The 14,529-nt window shown below is 35.7% G+C and overlaps 2 protein-coding genes across 5 annotated transcripts; one reads left to right on the top strand and one right to left on the bottom strand.

Moving 5' to 3' along the window:
- Nucleotides 1-299: 299 nt before the first annotated feature.
- LOC110617664 (palmitoyl-acyl carrier protein thioesterase, chloroplastic) lies at nt 300-9,120 on the bottom strand. Of its 3 annotated transcripts, XM_021760609.2 has the most exons (7): nt 6,319-6,473; nt 2,569-4,692; nt 2,342-2,475; nt 2,142-2,255; nt 1,882-2,050; nt 1,715-1,783; nt 300-1,625 (listed from the first exon to the last, which is right to left on the bottom strand). In XM_021760609.2, exons 2-7 carry the CDS (start codon nt 2,929-2,931, stop codon nt 1,281-1,283), a joined length of 1,194 nt encoding a protein of 397 aa, XP_021616301.1. In that variant the 5' UTR covers nt 2,932-4,692; nt 6,319-6,473; the 3' UTR covers nt 300-1,280. The 3 variants fall into 3 exon arrangements, 1 of the variants encoding a protein (XP_021616301.1); XR_002488415.2 differs by lacking the exons at nt 300-1,625; nt 1,715-1,783; nt 1,882-2,050; nt 2,142-2,255; nt 2,342-2,475 and adding an exon at nt 6,568-9,120 and having other exon boundaries at nt 3,618-4,692; nt 6,319-6,475; XR_002488414.2 differs by lacking the exons at nt 300-1,625; nt 1,715-1,783; nt 1,882-2,050; ... (1 more) ...; nt 2,342-2,475; nt 2,569-4,692 and adding exons at nt 5,033-5,316; nt 6,568-9,120 and having other exon boundaries at nt 6,319-6,475.
- A 1,028-nt stretch (nt 9,121-10,148) lies between these two features.
- On the top strand, nt 10,149-14,095 carry LOC110616508 (sec-independent protein translocase protein TATC, chloroplastic). 2 transcript variants are annotated; one of them, XM_021758886.2, is made up of 4 exons: nt 10,149-10,787; nt 11,270-11,571; nt 13,181-13,471; nt 13,643-14,095. In XM_021758886.2, the coding sequence occupies exons 1-4, from the start codon at nt 10,325-10,327 to the stop codon at nt 13,856-13,858; spliced, it is 1,272 nt and encodes a 423-aa protein (XP_021614578.1). In that variant the 5' UTR covers nt 10,149-10,324; the 3' UTR covers nt 13,859-14,095. The 2 variants fall into 2 exon arrangements, with proteins under 2 accessions (XP_021614578.1, XP_021614579.1); XM_021758887.2 differs by having other exon boundaries at nt 10,156-10,787; nt 11,276-11,571.
- Nucleotides 14,096-14,529: the final 434 nt, after the last annotated feature.

The following is a 14,529-nucleotide window of genomic DNA, read 5'->3' as shown; positions in this document are numbered from 1 at the left end:
AACATGAGAAAATATATTGATTTGATGAAAATATAATCTCTGCATTTGAAAGTGGTTTAGAATGAATTTCTTTCAAATAAGTGATTTTTAGTTTATTGAATGTCATTTAAGATCTATTTTCAATTAAAGCTTGAACTCTTAATCTTGGAACACTTTTCTCATAAGTATTTATTAATTCCACAATTATTTTTTAATAGTCTAAATAATTAAAATAATTCAAAATTTAATACTCAATATATTTTTTGTGGGAATAATATTTTTTTCATATTACTTATTAACGATTTATACACTTGTAGGAACCTTTGGATTTTAATTATGAATGTGGTGTTTTGATTTGAATTTTCTTCTCCCCTTGGTGGCCAGCGATTCGATGGTGCTCTACCGTTGGAGATGTTGCTGATCGTTCTGTGATTGGAGCTTATTTTAGAGTGGGTTTTAATCTTAGACTCAATAGGAGCTTTACTACATGTGTATGATGAAAATAACTTCAGGATATGAGTGGCAAGGTTGCATCATGTTTAGCTTCTCTTAGGATGTAAAGAGATCAGAGATCGATTAATGAGTATACTAGAAATTGTGTTTGTTGTTATTCTTGATTGGAGATTTTGCAATCATGATTTGATACTTTATTTTTCTCTATTTATTGCCTTTTGGTATTTTTTTGGAGGCGTGTCGTCTATTTTGCAGTTGATGTGGTGGTCTGGTCGGTGGGTCAAGCTAAAACGTTGAGGCGGTGCGTCTTTTAATTTGTGGTTTTCCAGGTTGGGCGGGATTAGGCCACTTCAGGCTAAGATGATTTTGGTTGCTTTCTATGGATCAAGTTTACTGAGCCTTTTGCCCTATTTTGACGGCCATACAATTTTGCAGGTAAAAAAGATTAAAGACAAAAAAGAAAGACAAAATCGCACACAATGATTTCTTATAATTGATACAATCTAAAAGGCATTTTTGAGAATCATCACACCATTTTATGTGCCCAACTAATTACAATCAAGAGAATCTGTGGCCTTCTGAGCCCTATCACGTCATGGATTATTCCATGACACCAATAATCATTTAGCTCTCGATCAATCAAGACGGGCACGTTCCAAAATCTTTGGGAGGATCAAAGGATGTACATTTACAGTAGAACCCAAATTCAATCTTATGTACCCCATTTTTTAACTTGAAAAATTATTTCTTGTGGATTTGAGGAGACGTGCAAACAAGGATGACCCAGTTCGCTAAATCCCTTCTACTTGAAAACAAATACTTATTCTGTTACTCAAAATTAGCTTTTGCTAGGTTAAAAATGGCTTAATTATCTGCTTTTTCTTCCATATTGTTCTCCCTCTGACAATCTCTTCATTTTGAGAATCTCCTTTGGTCAGAAGAAGATGCGTATATCTTAGTGGTGCCTTGTCCAGCGATCCCAGAAGTCCATTTCCTTCCATTATCTCAGATGCCAGTGAGAACCCATTAAGCAGAGGAACGACATCGTTAGCTTGTTTTAAACCAGTGTTAATGATCCCATCTTCGTCAGGCTCACACAGAGATTGAACAATGTCTGAACTCCCACATTCCCTTCTATATTCTAGTATGATCCCAGAAAGTTGATGGGACTCCAAGAACTGGTCGGGGATTGTCTGTACATTTGATTAATTAGTTAATAATTATTCATCAAGTAATTATGAATGACTATAGTTTTTCTTTTGTTTATGGTGTTGATTATTACCTCTAGCATCCATCTTACGTACTTCACATTGTTGACATGGTGATTCATGTCCAAATCACTCCTCTTTGGCTACAAGATCAACAATAATTTGCATTAATCTTTTTTTTTTTTTTTTTTTTGTTTTTTTGTGTTCACGTTTTCAGTTTGGTTTGAATTGATTGGTTCACCTTCAAGTTAGTGATGTCGTATCTAGCTTTCTCGTCCAGCTTCGGAATTTTCTCAGGGACTTCTTCTTTGATTGCTTGTTTCTCTATAAACCAAGGAGAAATCTCAGTTCTTACCTCCTCTGGCATCTTCGAAAGACGCCTTGTCTTCTCGTTCATCATCACCCAAGTGCTGTTTTTTTTTTCATGTTTGATTATCATCAGAAGGAGAAGCATGATTTAGAAGAAACACTTCGGTTGAAAAATTCTTACGGAACGCAGACCTTGTTGCCCGTGCAAAGACATGGCCTGTTGCTTGGCTTCGGATGAGCCAATCTCGTCGCATTCCATTCTTTCCTGATGCTCCCACCCATGTGTCTATTTCCACTACCTCTCCCCTGCATGAAGTTCACAGAAGTTTAACACTGTTCATCAATAGTATAGTTAATGATGATGATGATGATGATGATGAGCCAGAACTTACCAGATTGGATATTGATCCACTTGAACTTGCAATTTTGAAACAACCCAGATGAGATTATTCCTCACCATTCCATGTGTGGCTCCAAATCCATTGCTGAGAAGTCCCGACAACCATACATGGTTCAATGCTGTCTCCTACGTTCATATACTTTAAAAATACACATGCAGAATATGGATGGATATTCAACAAATTAGTTAGGTTTAATTAGATTTCGTGGGGTTTCTCACCTGAAGAAGATAGAAGATGCTTTCAAGTGTAGCAGTTTTATCAGGACCAACTTCATAGGACCTTATAACAACCGTCTGTCTGTAGCCAACGCCTTGTTCGACGATGAAACCTTGACGATGAGCATCAATGTTCTGTTTCTTAGTAGGAATGTTTTGACGAATGATATTCTTAGCAGCAAAAGCCACTGAAGCTGCTGCTCCTCCTGCAGCAATTTGGCTGAGTGAATCAATCTTATGAGGCCTAGCAGATGGGGTCCCATTGATTTTAATTTTGTGCAATTTCTGCTTATTAGGATCACGGGTATTATTATTACTGGACGTGCACCTGATTGGGAAGATGATTCTGTAACACAAAGCAGTCATTCTCTCTCTCTCTCTCTCTGTTAATTGAAGATGTGGAGAATTTGAAACTGAGGAATGGGCAAGGAAATGGATTTATATCATAAGGTGGCGGACCATTCAAGGGCTAAGTTTAAATCTAGGCGAGAAATTTAGGGGCATATATCAAAGACAAGCTTGAGTCTGCTAGAAAAATGAATCTTGGTGCATGAAATTTTTGCTCATGTTTTCTTAGACAAGATCGCTGTGCAAGAAACAGCCAAAAGGTCTGGTTTCTGGTTTGGCAATTTCTTCAGTGTTAAAAAAGAGAAATCTTATTAGCTAGTCCATTTGAGTCTGAATTAGCTCCTAGAACTTGGGTTCAATTTTCCGAATGCTCCAAAATTTTGTTTTATGTTGTTTGGAAAGTAGAAGAGTTGAAACTCTCATGTCTTTCCCTCTTTCTTCTCTAACAAGATTCTCACTTTCAACTATCACTTTATGCTTTTGTTTGCAGAAAGTACTCTTTCCAGTCACAAGTATGGAAGTTTCAGGTGAGGGTAGTAAATTTTTTTGTTGAGTAGGACCAAAACTGCAATTTTATCTGCTCTATAATTTTCAGAGACCATATAGGAAATTTAAACAATTATTGGAATTATTTCTTATAAAGGCATATATTCATACGGCCAAATCAACAGAAACCAGTAGTAAATTTTAATGTGTATTAGTTGAAAAAAAAAATGTGGGCAAATCAAAATATTCGTATAAGCAAGCAACAAGAACATGTTTTGGAGCAATGAGGTTTCAAAAGGGAAAGCATCTTCAGCAATGGCAAGTAAAGAGGAATTGTGTGAAGAAGACAAAAGGGCACATCAATATGAAAATTAGGCTGTGATAAGAAGACAACACAGAGAGTCCCAAATACTTCCTTTTGTAACATCAGCTTTCTTGAGTTTAAAACTAAGCTCGTGTGAATTCGACAATTTCAATGTTTTACTTTCAGTCAAGCCAAGCCTACACAAAGCCTTTGTTATTTACGGTTCTATAATTGGATTCTTCTACGTCTCCACTATTTCTTTAGCCTCCTTTCATATTTTCAGCATTACAGCCGAAAGAGTCTTCATATAATAGTTAGATGGATAGTTTACCATCTCACCAAACACTGGATCCAGAATCATTCTCCCACTAGAGTCAGTCCAGTGCTCAAACCAAAAATAAATAAGGAAAGGACGAACTTAAAGGGGAAAAAAAAAAGTTGTACTACTACATCTCTTGCCATTGCAAACAGCCCAATAAAAAGGGCACCAGGAACAATGAGAGGAGACAATACTCAAAGGCTAAACAAGAAGGGAATTAAGAAACATTCTCCAGCAGCATCGGCCATGGGTTACTCACCCAAGAGATAAAATCATACATGGAAAATGCTAAGAACAGTGCATTGTTTTCTTCCTAGATGTTGCGAAACTAGTTGAATACCAAAAAAGAAACCAGTGGAGCTTTCCTTGAAAGGTATAGATTAATGAAAAATAATGAATTTTCAGAGACGCTAAGCATAAAATCCTGAAAAGCAAACCAGAATGGTTCATCAATACAAACACAAATGAACAGAGTTTTGCTGGGCTAAAACCTGTTTTAAGGCTCTGTTTGCAGGAATACTGTAGCAAAACCTAATCTCTTTCATCTCTATGTTATTTCCATGATAAAAGTGGGGGAAAAAATGCATACCAAAAATGCGATTCAAGTCCCATAAACATAAACATGGAGAGAGAAGCGTCTTGCTTTGTGTCCATCAGACGATAGATAAAACTGAGAATAACAACAGACGTGAGACATAAATATGTCAAGGTTCTTTTGTACTTTGTCTCCATCAGTACAAAGACCATGATAAAAAGATTAAAAGAAGGTGATAAAAAAAGAGGTACAAATCATCCTCTATAGTACTTCATCTTAGGATAATGACATCAAATGGACAATTAAGAAATCAATAATAATCAGAGAAAATTACATGCCTCATTTTGGCAATAACATAGGGGGAAAAAATAACAGATGCAGAAAAAATGTCACATTGGAATGCTCTTTGAGATCTGCACACAAGCATATTTTCAGAATCATATACTGACACCAATGCCATTTTCAACAGAGTGTTGCAATAGAGTAATACTTTGCATTTGCAACACAATCCAGTCTATATACACATTGTCACACACTATCATTAAAATACATATCTAGTCTTTACTCTTTTTTTCCCCATTTTTTCATCTAACAGCAGTGAAACATTTCCTACACAAATTGCTAGACCTTCCATACGAGATTGACAACCTTGAATTTTTCAGCAGAGATTTCACGAAGAATCTACCTATCCCAAAAAATCATTATTTCATATACACCCCGGGTTAACCAGCTTTCAGGTATTGCAGCAAGATGTGCTACCTAGAAAAAAAAAATCCAAATCCATCTTGTACAATTAGAATAACAAAGTCTTCCAATTACAATACAGCCACATCTTCACTGCTTGCTTATCTTCAAAGTATAAGACTTACAGATAGCAATCAAGTTGTTCTTAAAACTAAATTCTATAACCAAATTACAAAATCAATATCATTAAACCATTTGGAACAGAGACCAGTTTTAATTTTTCAAAAATCATTGCCACTTTTTCCATGTTTAGGACACCAGTTAACACTTCTCAGCAGAAACAGGGATGAGTCAACTGCCCATCATTTATACATGTTAATGAATGACAATCAAACCTTGTTCAATTTCTGCCCATAATGAACTTATGATACAAGTTCATTAAGAAGTACTATGGTATATAATACCTTCACCTGCGAAAAAGTGAAAAGCTATCTGCAAAATGATGCAGTTTAGTTGACAAGGCCATGCAATCCTTTGTTAGAAGAAAAGCTAGCATGCTGGCATTCTAGACCAATAATATAATAACAAATGATATCTGGCATACCATTTAGACAGTGGAAATAAAGATATTGAAGGGGAGAAATTGAAAGAAAAGCAAAGTACATTCAAAACAAACAGAAAGAACCCAGACAATAAATACATTGGCATTAGGATAGATCAATAGAAGATACATTTGCTCACATTTTTTCCCTTTTTCCCTCTCCAATAACGTTTTTATTGATTACATGAAATCAAGATGCTATTAACTGAATATGGACAACTGAACAAGCTTTATGTGCTCCACTATAAAATTTAAAGTGGAACTGCAGGGATCAAATAGGAGATTGTCCTTGGGGAAAATGAATCACAAAAAAAAATCCTGAAGGTAGATAATATTACTAAAAGTAATGCAAAAAGAAGCAACGTCCCCATTCCCTTTCCCTTCCTCAAAATTTTGAAAAGAATAAACAAATGCGTTATATTTCGTGAAATAATTATTCAGAACTACTTGATACATATCTGAATTTATCTGTATACCTGTTGCCAAATCTTGTAGCACAATTTGACCTCTCAATTAGGTAATAACCTGAGCTGAAGGATCTAAGTTTACCAGTCACAGCCAGTTAAAAGGTAGCTACAGATTCCAACCTCTTGAATCACTATACTGGTATCAACAAATCTACCCATAATCCATCTGTAACATGAAAGTCAATGACAAGGCTATTAGAATGCAAATTAAGCATGAATGCATCATGTGTAAAATGAACTAAAGGAAGAAATTCTTACTTAATGAATCATATAAGTGAATGTACCGAGAGGTGTATGAACATCTTGTGAAAGCTGCCTTCTCACCAACAACCCAAGAAATGTGGACCTTTGACAATGGCGGATTCAAGTGTTTGCATCAAGAGTTTTATCACTACCTTGAATTAAACACTCAATGTACTGAGCTGCCTGCACTTTATAGTCTTTGTTTAGATGCTTCAATAATGCACCATGCGTACAAGAATCCGGCAGGATGTTTCGATCTAGCATTTGTGCATATAATCTCAAGGCCTCCTGCCAATTTCCAATATTGCAGTTCTCACCTATTAATATAGTGTAGGTATACTTATTAGGAAAAACTCCTTTTTCTTCCATCTCTGACAAAAACTTGTAAGCTTGATCCATTCTCCTCACTTTGCAAAAACCATTTATCAGGGCATTATAGGTAATAACATTTGGCATGACACCTTTCTCCAGCATCTCCGAAAAATACATAAATGCCAGCTCTATCCTCCCATTCAGTGCATGTGCATGAATCAATACAGTGTATGTGACAACTGTAGGTGTTTGGCCTTTGCTTAGCATCTCATAGAATACCTCTCTGCCTTTCCTGAGATGCCCACTCTCCAAGTAAGCATGTATGATGCTAGTGTATGTTACATGATCAGGAACATGACCATTGCTGATCATCTTTTGAAACAATACACGTGCTTCTTCCAAATTGCCCAATTTACAAAGCCCGTGCACAAATACATTATAGGTGATAACATCAGGTGGAAAACCTTTTGCCAGCATTTCTTCTTGCAATTTAAATGCACTGGTTTTGCGACCAAGCTTCAATTCACCTACTATACGAGCTGTATATGCAACTCTATCAGGTGAGAAACCCAAATGCAACATCTCATCAAAAAATTCCTTAGCCATCAACATATTGCCCATCATGTAAGATCCAGTTACCAGAGTAGTGTAAGTAAAAACATCAGGAAGAATCCCATAATTGATCATATCTATTTTGAGCTTCTGTGCAGTCTCCAAGTCCTCCAATCTGCAAACTCCATCTATGAGAGTATTGTATGTGACAATAGTAGGACTAAGATTCTGATATCTTAACTCATCAAACAAGACAAAAGCCTCACCTATGTTCCCCAACCTACAATACCCATAAATTAAAGTATTATATGATATTATATCTGGCATCATGTCCTCCTTCAACATATCTGAAAACCATTGTCTAGCATCATTCACTTTTCCCTCCTCGCAAAGACCATATATAATGATGTTATAAGTTGCTACTGTAAGAGATACTCCTCTAGTTACCATTTCTGCAACAAGAGCTAATGCCTCCACAACAAACCCTTTTTTGCAATACCAACAAACCAAAGGGTTATAAGTGTATGCTGAAACTCCCAATCCCATGTTCAACATCTCTCCAAGCAATCCCTTAGCCTGCTGTAATTGCCCTTTGTTTGACAACCTGTTTATCAAGATATTATAGGTTACATCATTTGGGTAACACCCTTTCTTCTGCATCTGTGATAAAAGGTCTATTGCTTGCTGCACTTCTCCTTCCTTACAAAAGGAACCCAGCATGGTATTGTATGTAATAATAGTCGGCTTAATGCCATACTCACCCATCATTCTGTAAATTTCCCTAGCTTTAAGTAAAAGATTTTTATCCCTAAGTGTCCTGAGAATCCTATTACAACTTTTCACATCTGGTAACAACCCACTTCTCACCATCTTATCAAAAACTAGCAAACACTGCTCAATCATCAATTTCTTCGTGTAAATCCACAACAATAGATCGAGAAGCTTAATAGAGACCTCAAAGTTTAGGTATCCACCAACCAACACATCCGCAATGCCGTGCATTTCTATATTAATGACGCTCTCCATCACCCAATAAGCTGATCTCATCAAACTATTCTCCACCAAAATATCAAGCATCACACAAAAACAAAACTCAGAACTCTTAAACCCTGGTTGGGTCTGAACCCATCTAAAAAACCGCAAAGCAATTCTGGGTTTTTCCCTCATCACATTTAGCACACGAATAAGCAGCTCTGGGTCAATAATTACCGAGTTAAACTGATCAGAGACCCAATTTTGATTGCAAAAGGCCCAGGGCTTATCTCGAACGGTATTAAAGATAAGGTCTTTAAAATGAGTTTCAGCGAATGATTCAGTGTTTTTGGAAGCAATATAGGTGCAGTCACGGAGAAAAGCATAGAACGGAAAGAGAAGACGTACCTTGAGAGTGAAAGGGTAAGATATAGCTAAGGCTTTTGAAGCTCTCACACAGAGGGTCATTGATTAAAGAAACTGCCGTGTGCAGGGTTTCTGTAGCATCTGGAGCAAGGAGAAAAGCTCTCAATGATTGCAGCGGTATCAGCAAAGGAGACATGTGGGTTTGGGATTTAGAGTCGATGACATGGGGTAGTGGCGGCGAAGCTTAACAGGCAGTCGTGTTAATAGCTCGCCGCAGTCGATATTTTCGCAGATCACAGAGAAGCTAAAAAAGCAGCAGCAGCATGCAGCCAGTCATGGACTACTGACCCGAACCCGGAAGTTGCTTTGGGTTAGGATCCTAGCCTGGGTACCGTCAGCCGCCCGATAAAATGTCGGTTGGGTCTCTTCAAGTCAGCCCAGCCCGTTATGTTATGGCCTCCTTTCTAATAGGGCAAGATGTGCAAATTCAAATGTGTTCATGGTAAAAATAATAAATAAAATTTCGAGCTTTCGTAAGTCATAATCATGTTATATTATTTTTATTAAAAAATATATTATATTATTTTTATTTTAATAATTTTATTTGTTTTGGTTTCATCTCTTTTTTATAAATTAAATATTAAAAATAAATATCAAACGTTAATTGAATGGCAATAACTCATTAATTTTTGAAATATTTTTATAAATTTTTTCAATTTTTTCACATTGAATTACATTTTATTAAATATTATTAATGTTTTAATATTATTGATTATTATCACCCATTATTAAGAAAAACAATTTAATATTTTCATATGATTGAAGATTATTTAATATTAATTTAAGAAATAAAATAATATGTATAGTAAAACAATAATATGAATATGAATAATTTTATGAGAGAGAATGAAATTGAGTGAGAGATGAGAAAGAGAAAAGATATTTTCTTATTATCTTATAAATATTATATAGTACGTAAGCCAAATATATTAATTAAAATAATAAATTTTGTTATCTTTTTAAAATTGCTTTGTTAATATATGTAAAAAATTATATTATTAAAATTATTAATTTTTTTATATATAAATTATAATAAGCGGATTAAATTTCAGCATCGAAATTCTGACTTTTTAATAGAATCTCTATGTGCATCTCAAAATCTCAAAAATGAAATTTTTAATAGAATAAAATAGAATCTTTATAAAATAAATTTAAAATTTTTTTAATATATTTTAAAAAAAATTTTAAATCATCAATATCAACCGCTGTACCTCCCATATTCGGCCGCGGAACATTAAGTTATAAAAAAATCTCAGCGTGATTTTTAAGAGAAACTCTTCTCTTTTCTTCGGGCAGTGGTAGGCTTAGGATTTCTTGATATTCTTCGTGAACACCCAGTTATTGCTTTTGACGTCTGGGATGACTTTGGATTGGATGAAAATTGAGTTGGGCTTTCCTGGATTGGTTTTGTGCTTCATGAGTGTGGAGGAGCTAGCTATTTGTGCCCAATTTAATGCAATCTCTTTGCATTGTCAAAAAAATGTTACTAGGAGTTAAGCCCTAACGGTTAATGCATGTAGCTAGAATGCGCATATGTGCGGTAAAATCTCGGCGGCCCGATGAGTGCCACACCACCGTTGGGATTGGCCTACCACAGAGCCACGGCACACAATTTATTTTATTTTTATTGTTGTTGTTTTTGGGACAGAAAAATCAAAACAAAATAATAACAGAGGGAGGCCGAAATATGGGAAGCACGAGTACCACTCTCATCCACCATTTGCACTCCCATGGCTACTTCTGTAAGCACTCCCTTTCTATTCGAAACCAACGTCAACAACTTGCTCCTTCTTCTTCTTCGCCTTCGATGAGAGGGAGGCCGAGATTCGGTGGTTTGAGGAGCACCACAAGTTTCAGTAGAGTCGTCTGTTTTGCTGCCGTTAATGATGATATTAGCGAGAAGCAGACGGAGTTACCTACTACTAGCTCTACTACCGGTGGATCTATCGGCTCGCTTCTTGAAGATAGGCCTGGTAAGAGGATAGATCATAATTTGTCTCCCTCCCCATCTTTTCTTTTGTGCACTCAGAATTTTTAGCTAAACTTTGTTTTGCGCTTATTTTTGCATTAATTGGTGGATTGTTGACTCAAGGTTAATATTAATTGATGATAATCAACTGTGCTTATGGACGCTAGACACATTTAACGGTGAATGTTTGTTATGATATTAGCACTATGGTCTATGGGAACTCGCTTTGGGTGTTGAAGGTTACAGCTGGGGGAAAAGTTGGGATTTTTAATTGAGGAGAGCAAGATAAAATGATTTTTCTTTACATATTTTTGTTGAATTATAACTCGACTAAGCGAAATGCAATATGCTGAAATGTTAATACTCTTATCACAAACTTAATTCTGCATGATAAACAATAGATTCTGCTCTCTTCAATCTGCAAATGTATCTGATATCATAAAGAAATGACCCAATTTTGTATGTTGTTTTTTCTTTAAATGGAAGTCACAGATATGCTTGACAGTTCACAAGAAAACTTTGCTCAAAATACTGAAGGAAGAGCAGTTTATGATTTCCTGTATCCCAGTAAAGAGCTCCTTCCCGATGACAAAGAAATGAGTATATTTGATCATCTTGAAGAACTGCGTCAGAGAATATTTGTGTCTGTTTTGGCTGTTGGAGCTGCCATATTGGGATGCTTTGCATTTTCGAAAGAACTCATTATGGTTCTTGAAGCTCCTGTTAAAGCACAAGGTGTGCGATTTCTGCAACTAGCTCCAGGAGAGTTTTTCTTTACAACGTTGAAGGTTAGTTGGAACCAACATATTTCTTGACTTTAAAAATTTTAGTGAGTTGCAATTATGTAATCTTCCTTGTCCAAATTAGAAAAGAAGGGGAAAAATGAAGAGGGAAATGGGTTTTCGTGTCAGGCTAGATGGGGAGGTAGGTTTTATGTTGCGTTGTTTGGCCATGTCCTGAGGCATTTGAAGAACCAAGTCTTCCTGGTTTCTTGAGGGACATTACTGTAACTACTAGGCCATTAGCTACCTAATTTTGAAATCCAAAGGATTATTAGGAACTTCATGATCTATATTTTCCATAATAATATAGGATTACTACTGTTTCTTTTGTTCAGCTTTCTATTTCTTCAGTTGAATTTTGCCTTCCTGTTTGTAATGACTCTGTTTTGATGACATCAACACCCAATTGTGTCAGAAAAATTGTGTTGAGATATACTCATTTTGCTGTAGTGAAGTAACCCCTAGTCCATACAAAGCATGCAAGATTAATATCAAGAGAACATAGAAGAATATGGAAAGTTTAGAAAAAGAAAATGGCAAGAATATAAAAAGAGAATAACAAAACAACCAGCATTAATCTTAAACTAATTGGATTGGCTATATGAATTCTTTCTACCATTCAAAGTTATTCGAAACTAACTCAGCATTAATATCCAAATATTATAAATCTTTTTCCACATTATTAAAAACATACATGAGGGAGTGGTTATAAGTGTAAGAATAGTGAGAGGGATGTAGACAAGTTCCCATAACAATGGGTTACATTAGGGATTAACTTTGAGCTTGTATCTGTTTACTCTAGTTATAGTCTGCTAACTAGTCATATTTAAGATGATTTCTCACGATGCATGTTCTTTGCAAATGAAAATGAGCTACTATTACCCTTTATTGTGGTAATCATCCACAAATAATAAACTTAAAACACAAAATTTTAACATGGTTCACTATCTTAGTAGAGGGCTACATTCACGGACATCATATAATGATTAATTATAAGCTTAAGTCATCAACCCATCAACCCATTACACCCTATCAATCCCGTGTACAATGAATATATTAGTTATTCTTCCTCAGTCTCCTCTAAGAATAGACCTCCAATTATTGAAAAATAAATCTTTCACTCTTTAGAGCATCCCACCGGGATGAGTTATAAGTATAACTCCCTTGCATATGTCATTTCATGGTGGTGTTACTGTAAGGGATTTATATAGATCAGGAATTTCAAGTTCTATACTTTTATATAATCAGAATACATGGTTACTATGTCTTTCTAATTCATATTCGAGATAAATTCACACTTCCATACTGCTTGGAAAGCCATGCTTCACTGTGTAATGTGATCCGTTTGGTGGGAAAGGAATTATACAATACCTGAAGGAGTGAAGATGTCCATCAGTAATCTGAAATTCAGTGATATAACTTATTTGCATGAATGGTTGCAATATCCAAATTTATGTCTTTATGACTAGCTGATGCCTTGATATTTCAACATATTTGGCACTCCTTGGTAATTTTCATATCATTTCAGTATCCCCATTCAGAAAGAAGTCATTCGGTTATAATTGGGCTTAAGCTAGCCATTGCTGATTGTAACAATAACTTTGGTGCCTTGCAGGTATCAGGATACTGTGGCCTTCTTCTGGGAAGCCCAATTATTCTTTATGAGATTATAGCCTTTGTTCTTCCAGGTTTAACGAGAGCAGAAAGAAGGTTCTTGGGGCCAATTGTCTTGGGCTCCTCAGTACTGTTTTATGCTGGAATTGTCTTCTCCTATTTGATTCTGACTCCAGCAGCCTTAAATTTTTTCATTAGTTACGCAGAAGGGGTTGTGGAATCTTTATGGTCTATTGACCAGTACTTCGAGTTCGTGCTTGTGCTAATGTTCAGCACAGGTCTGTCTTTTCAGGTAAATCTCCTTCCCTTCTCTTCTTTCTCTGTTTGTCTCTAATCCATATTCTTCATTGTGATCATTGTAATATAGATGATAAAATTCTGCAGTTGGAACTGCTAGAAACTTTGAAAACTTTTTTGCTTGATCTTGTTGATAATGGATTAAAAATTCAATATTGGGCTACAGGTTCCTGTAATACAATTTCTACTTGGACAAGTTGGTCTAGTGACAGGGGATCAAATGCTGTCAATTTGGAGATACGTGGTTGTTGGGGCGGTTGTTGCAGCTGCTGTGGTCACACCATCAACTGATCCTCTTACTCAGGTGCTTCTTGCTGCACCTCTTCTCGGTCTTTATTTGGGCGGCGCGTGGATAGTGAAGCTCACAGGCCGGTCACCGTAATTTTTACATTCATCAAATTTCCTGGTCAGTGCATTTAGAGGACAGGAATGGCCCCTATATAATTGGAGTATATAGTAAATTGTCTATCAAAAGGAATGAAGGATAATTATTCTTTAAATCTCCGGTTTGATTTATGCTCATCCTTACTCTCTCCCCCCTCTCTGGTTATGTAGTCGAGAAGTTTCCTCAGGCTCAGGAGCACAATTGGCTAATTTTTAAGGCTTTGTATTACGATTCTGGTATGGTTCAGAACTGAAACTGAAATCAAAATTAAACGTTAAGGCACGGATCATGTAGTCGAGTAGTTTCCTCAGGCTCAGGAGCACAATTGGCTAATTTTTAAGGCTTTGTATTACGATTCTGGTATGGTTCAAGACTGAAACCGAAATCAGAATTAAACATTAAGGCACGGATCATGTAGTCGAGTAGTTTCCTCAGGCTCAGGAGCACAATTGGCTAATTTTTAAGGTTTTGTATTATGATTTTGGTATGATTTAGAACTGAAACCGAAATCAGAATTAAACATTAAGGCACTAATTCGCAGTACTAATTGTTATAATAACTGTTATAATTATTTAAGTGGTTAATTAGATATTATAATAAGTAAAATTTTAAATATATTTCTTAAAATTTATTTGTCACTAGTCTTAACTAATTTCATTAAATACATA

Source organism: Manihot esculenta, chromosome 6 (genome assembly GCF_001659605.2).
Source record: "Manihot esculenta cultivar AM560-2 chromosome 6, M.esculenta_v8, whole genome shotgun sequence".
NCBI classification, from domain to species: Eukaryota; Viridiplantae; Streptophyta; class Magnoliopsida; order Malpighiales; family Euphorbiaceae; genus Manihot; species Manihot esculenta.
The sequence above is the reverse complement of the archived record's forward strand: the minus strand, read 5'-3'. Positions and strand labels throughout refer to the sequence as shown.

Bases quoted from the DNA above. Each gene is read 5' to 3' on its own strand.
- LOC110617664 (XM_021760609.2), bottom strand. From the start codon at position 2,931: ATGACTGCTTTGTGTTACAGAATCATCTTCCCAATCAGGTGCACGTCC. The intron at 2,051-2,141 runs GTCTGCGTTCCG...AAAAAAAAACAG, and splicing joins GTCTTTGCACGGGCAACAAG to CACTTGGGTGATGATGAACG. The intron at 1,626-1,714 runs GTAATAATCAAC...TCAAATGTACAG, and splicing joins ACGTAAGATGGATGCTAGAG to ACAATCCCCGACCAGTTCTT.
- LOC110616508 (XM_021758886.2), top strand. From the start codon at position 10,325: ATGCATGTAGCTAGAATGCGCATATGTGCGGTAAAATCTCGGCGGCCC. The intron at 10,788-11,269 runs GTAAGAGGATAG...TTTAAATGGAAG, and splicing joins GCTTCTTGAAGATAGGCCTG to TCACAGATATGCTTGACAGT. The intron at 13,472-13,642 runs GTAAATCTCCTT...ATTGGGCTACAG, and splicing joins GCACAGGTCTGTCTTTTCAG to GTTCCTGTAATACAATTTCT.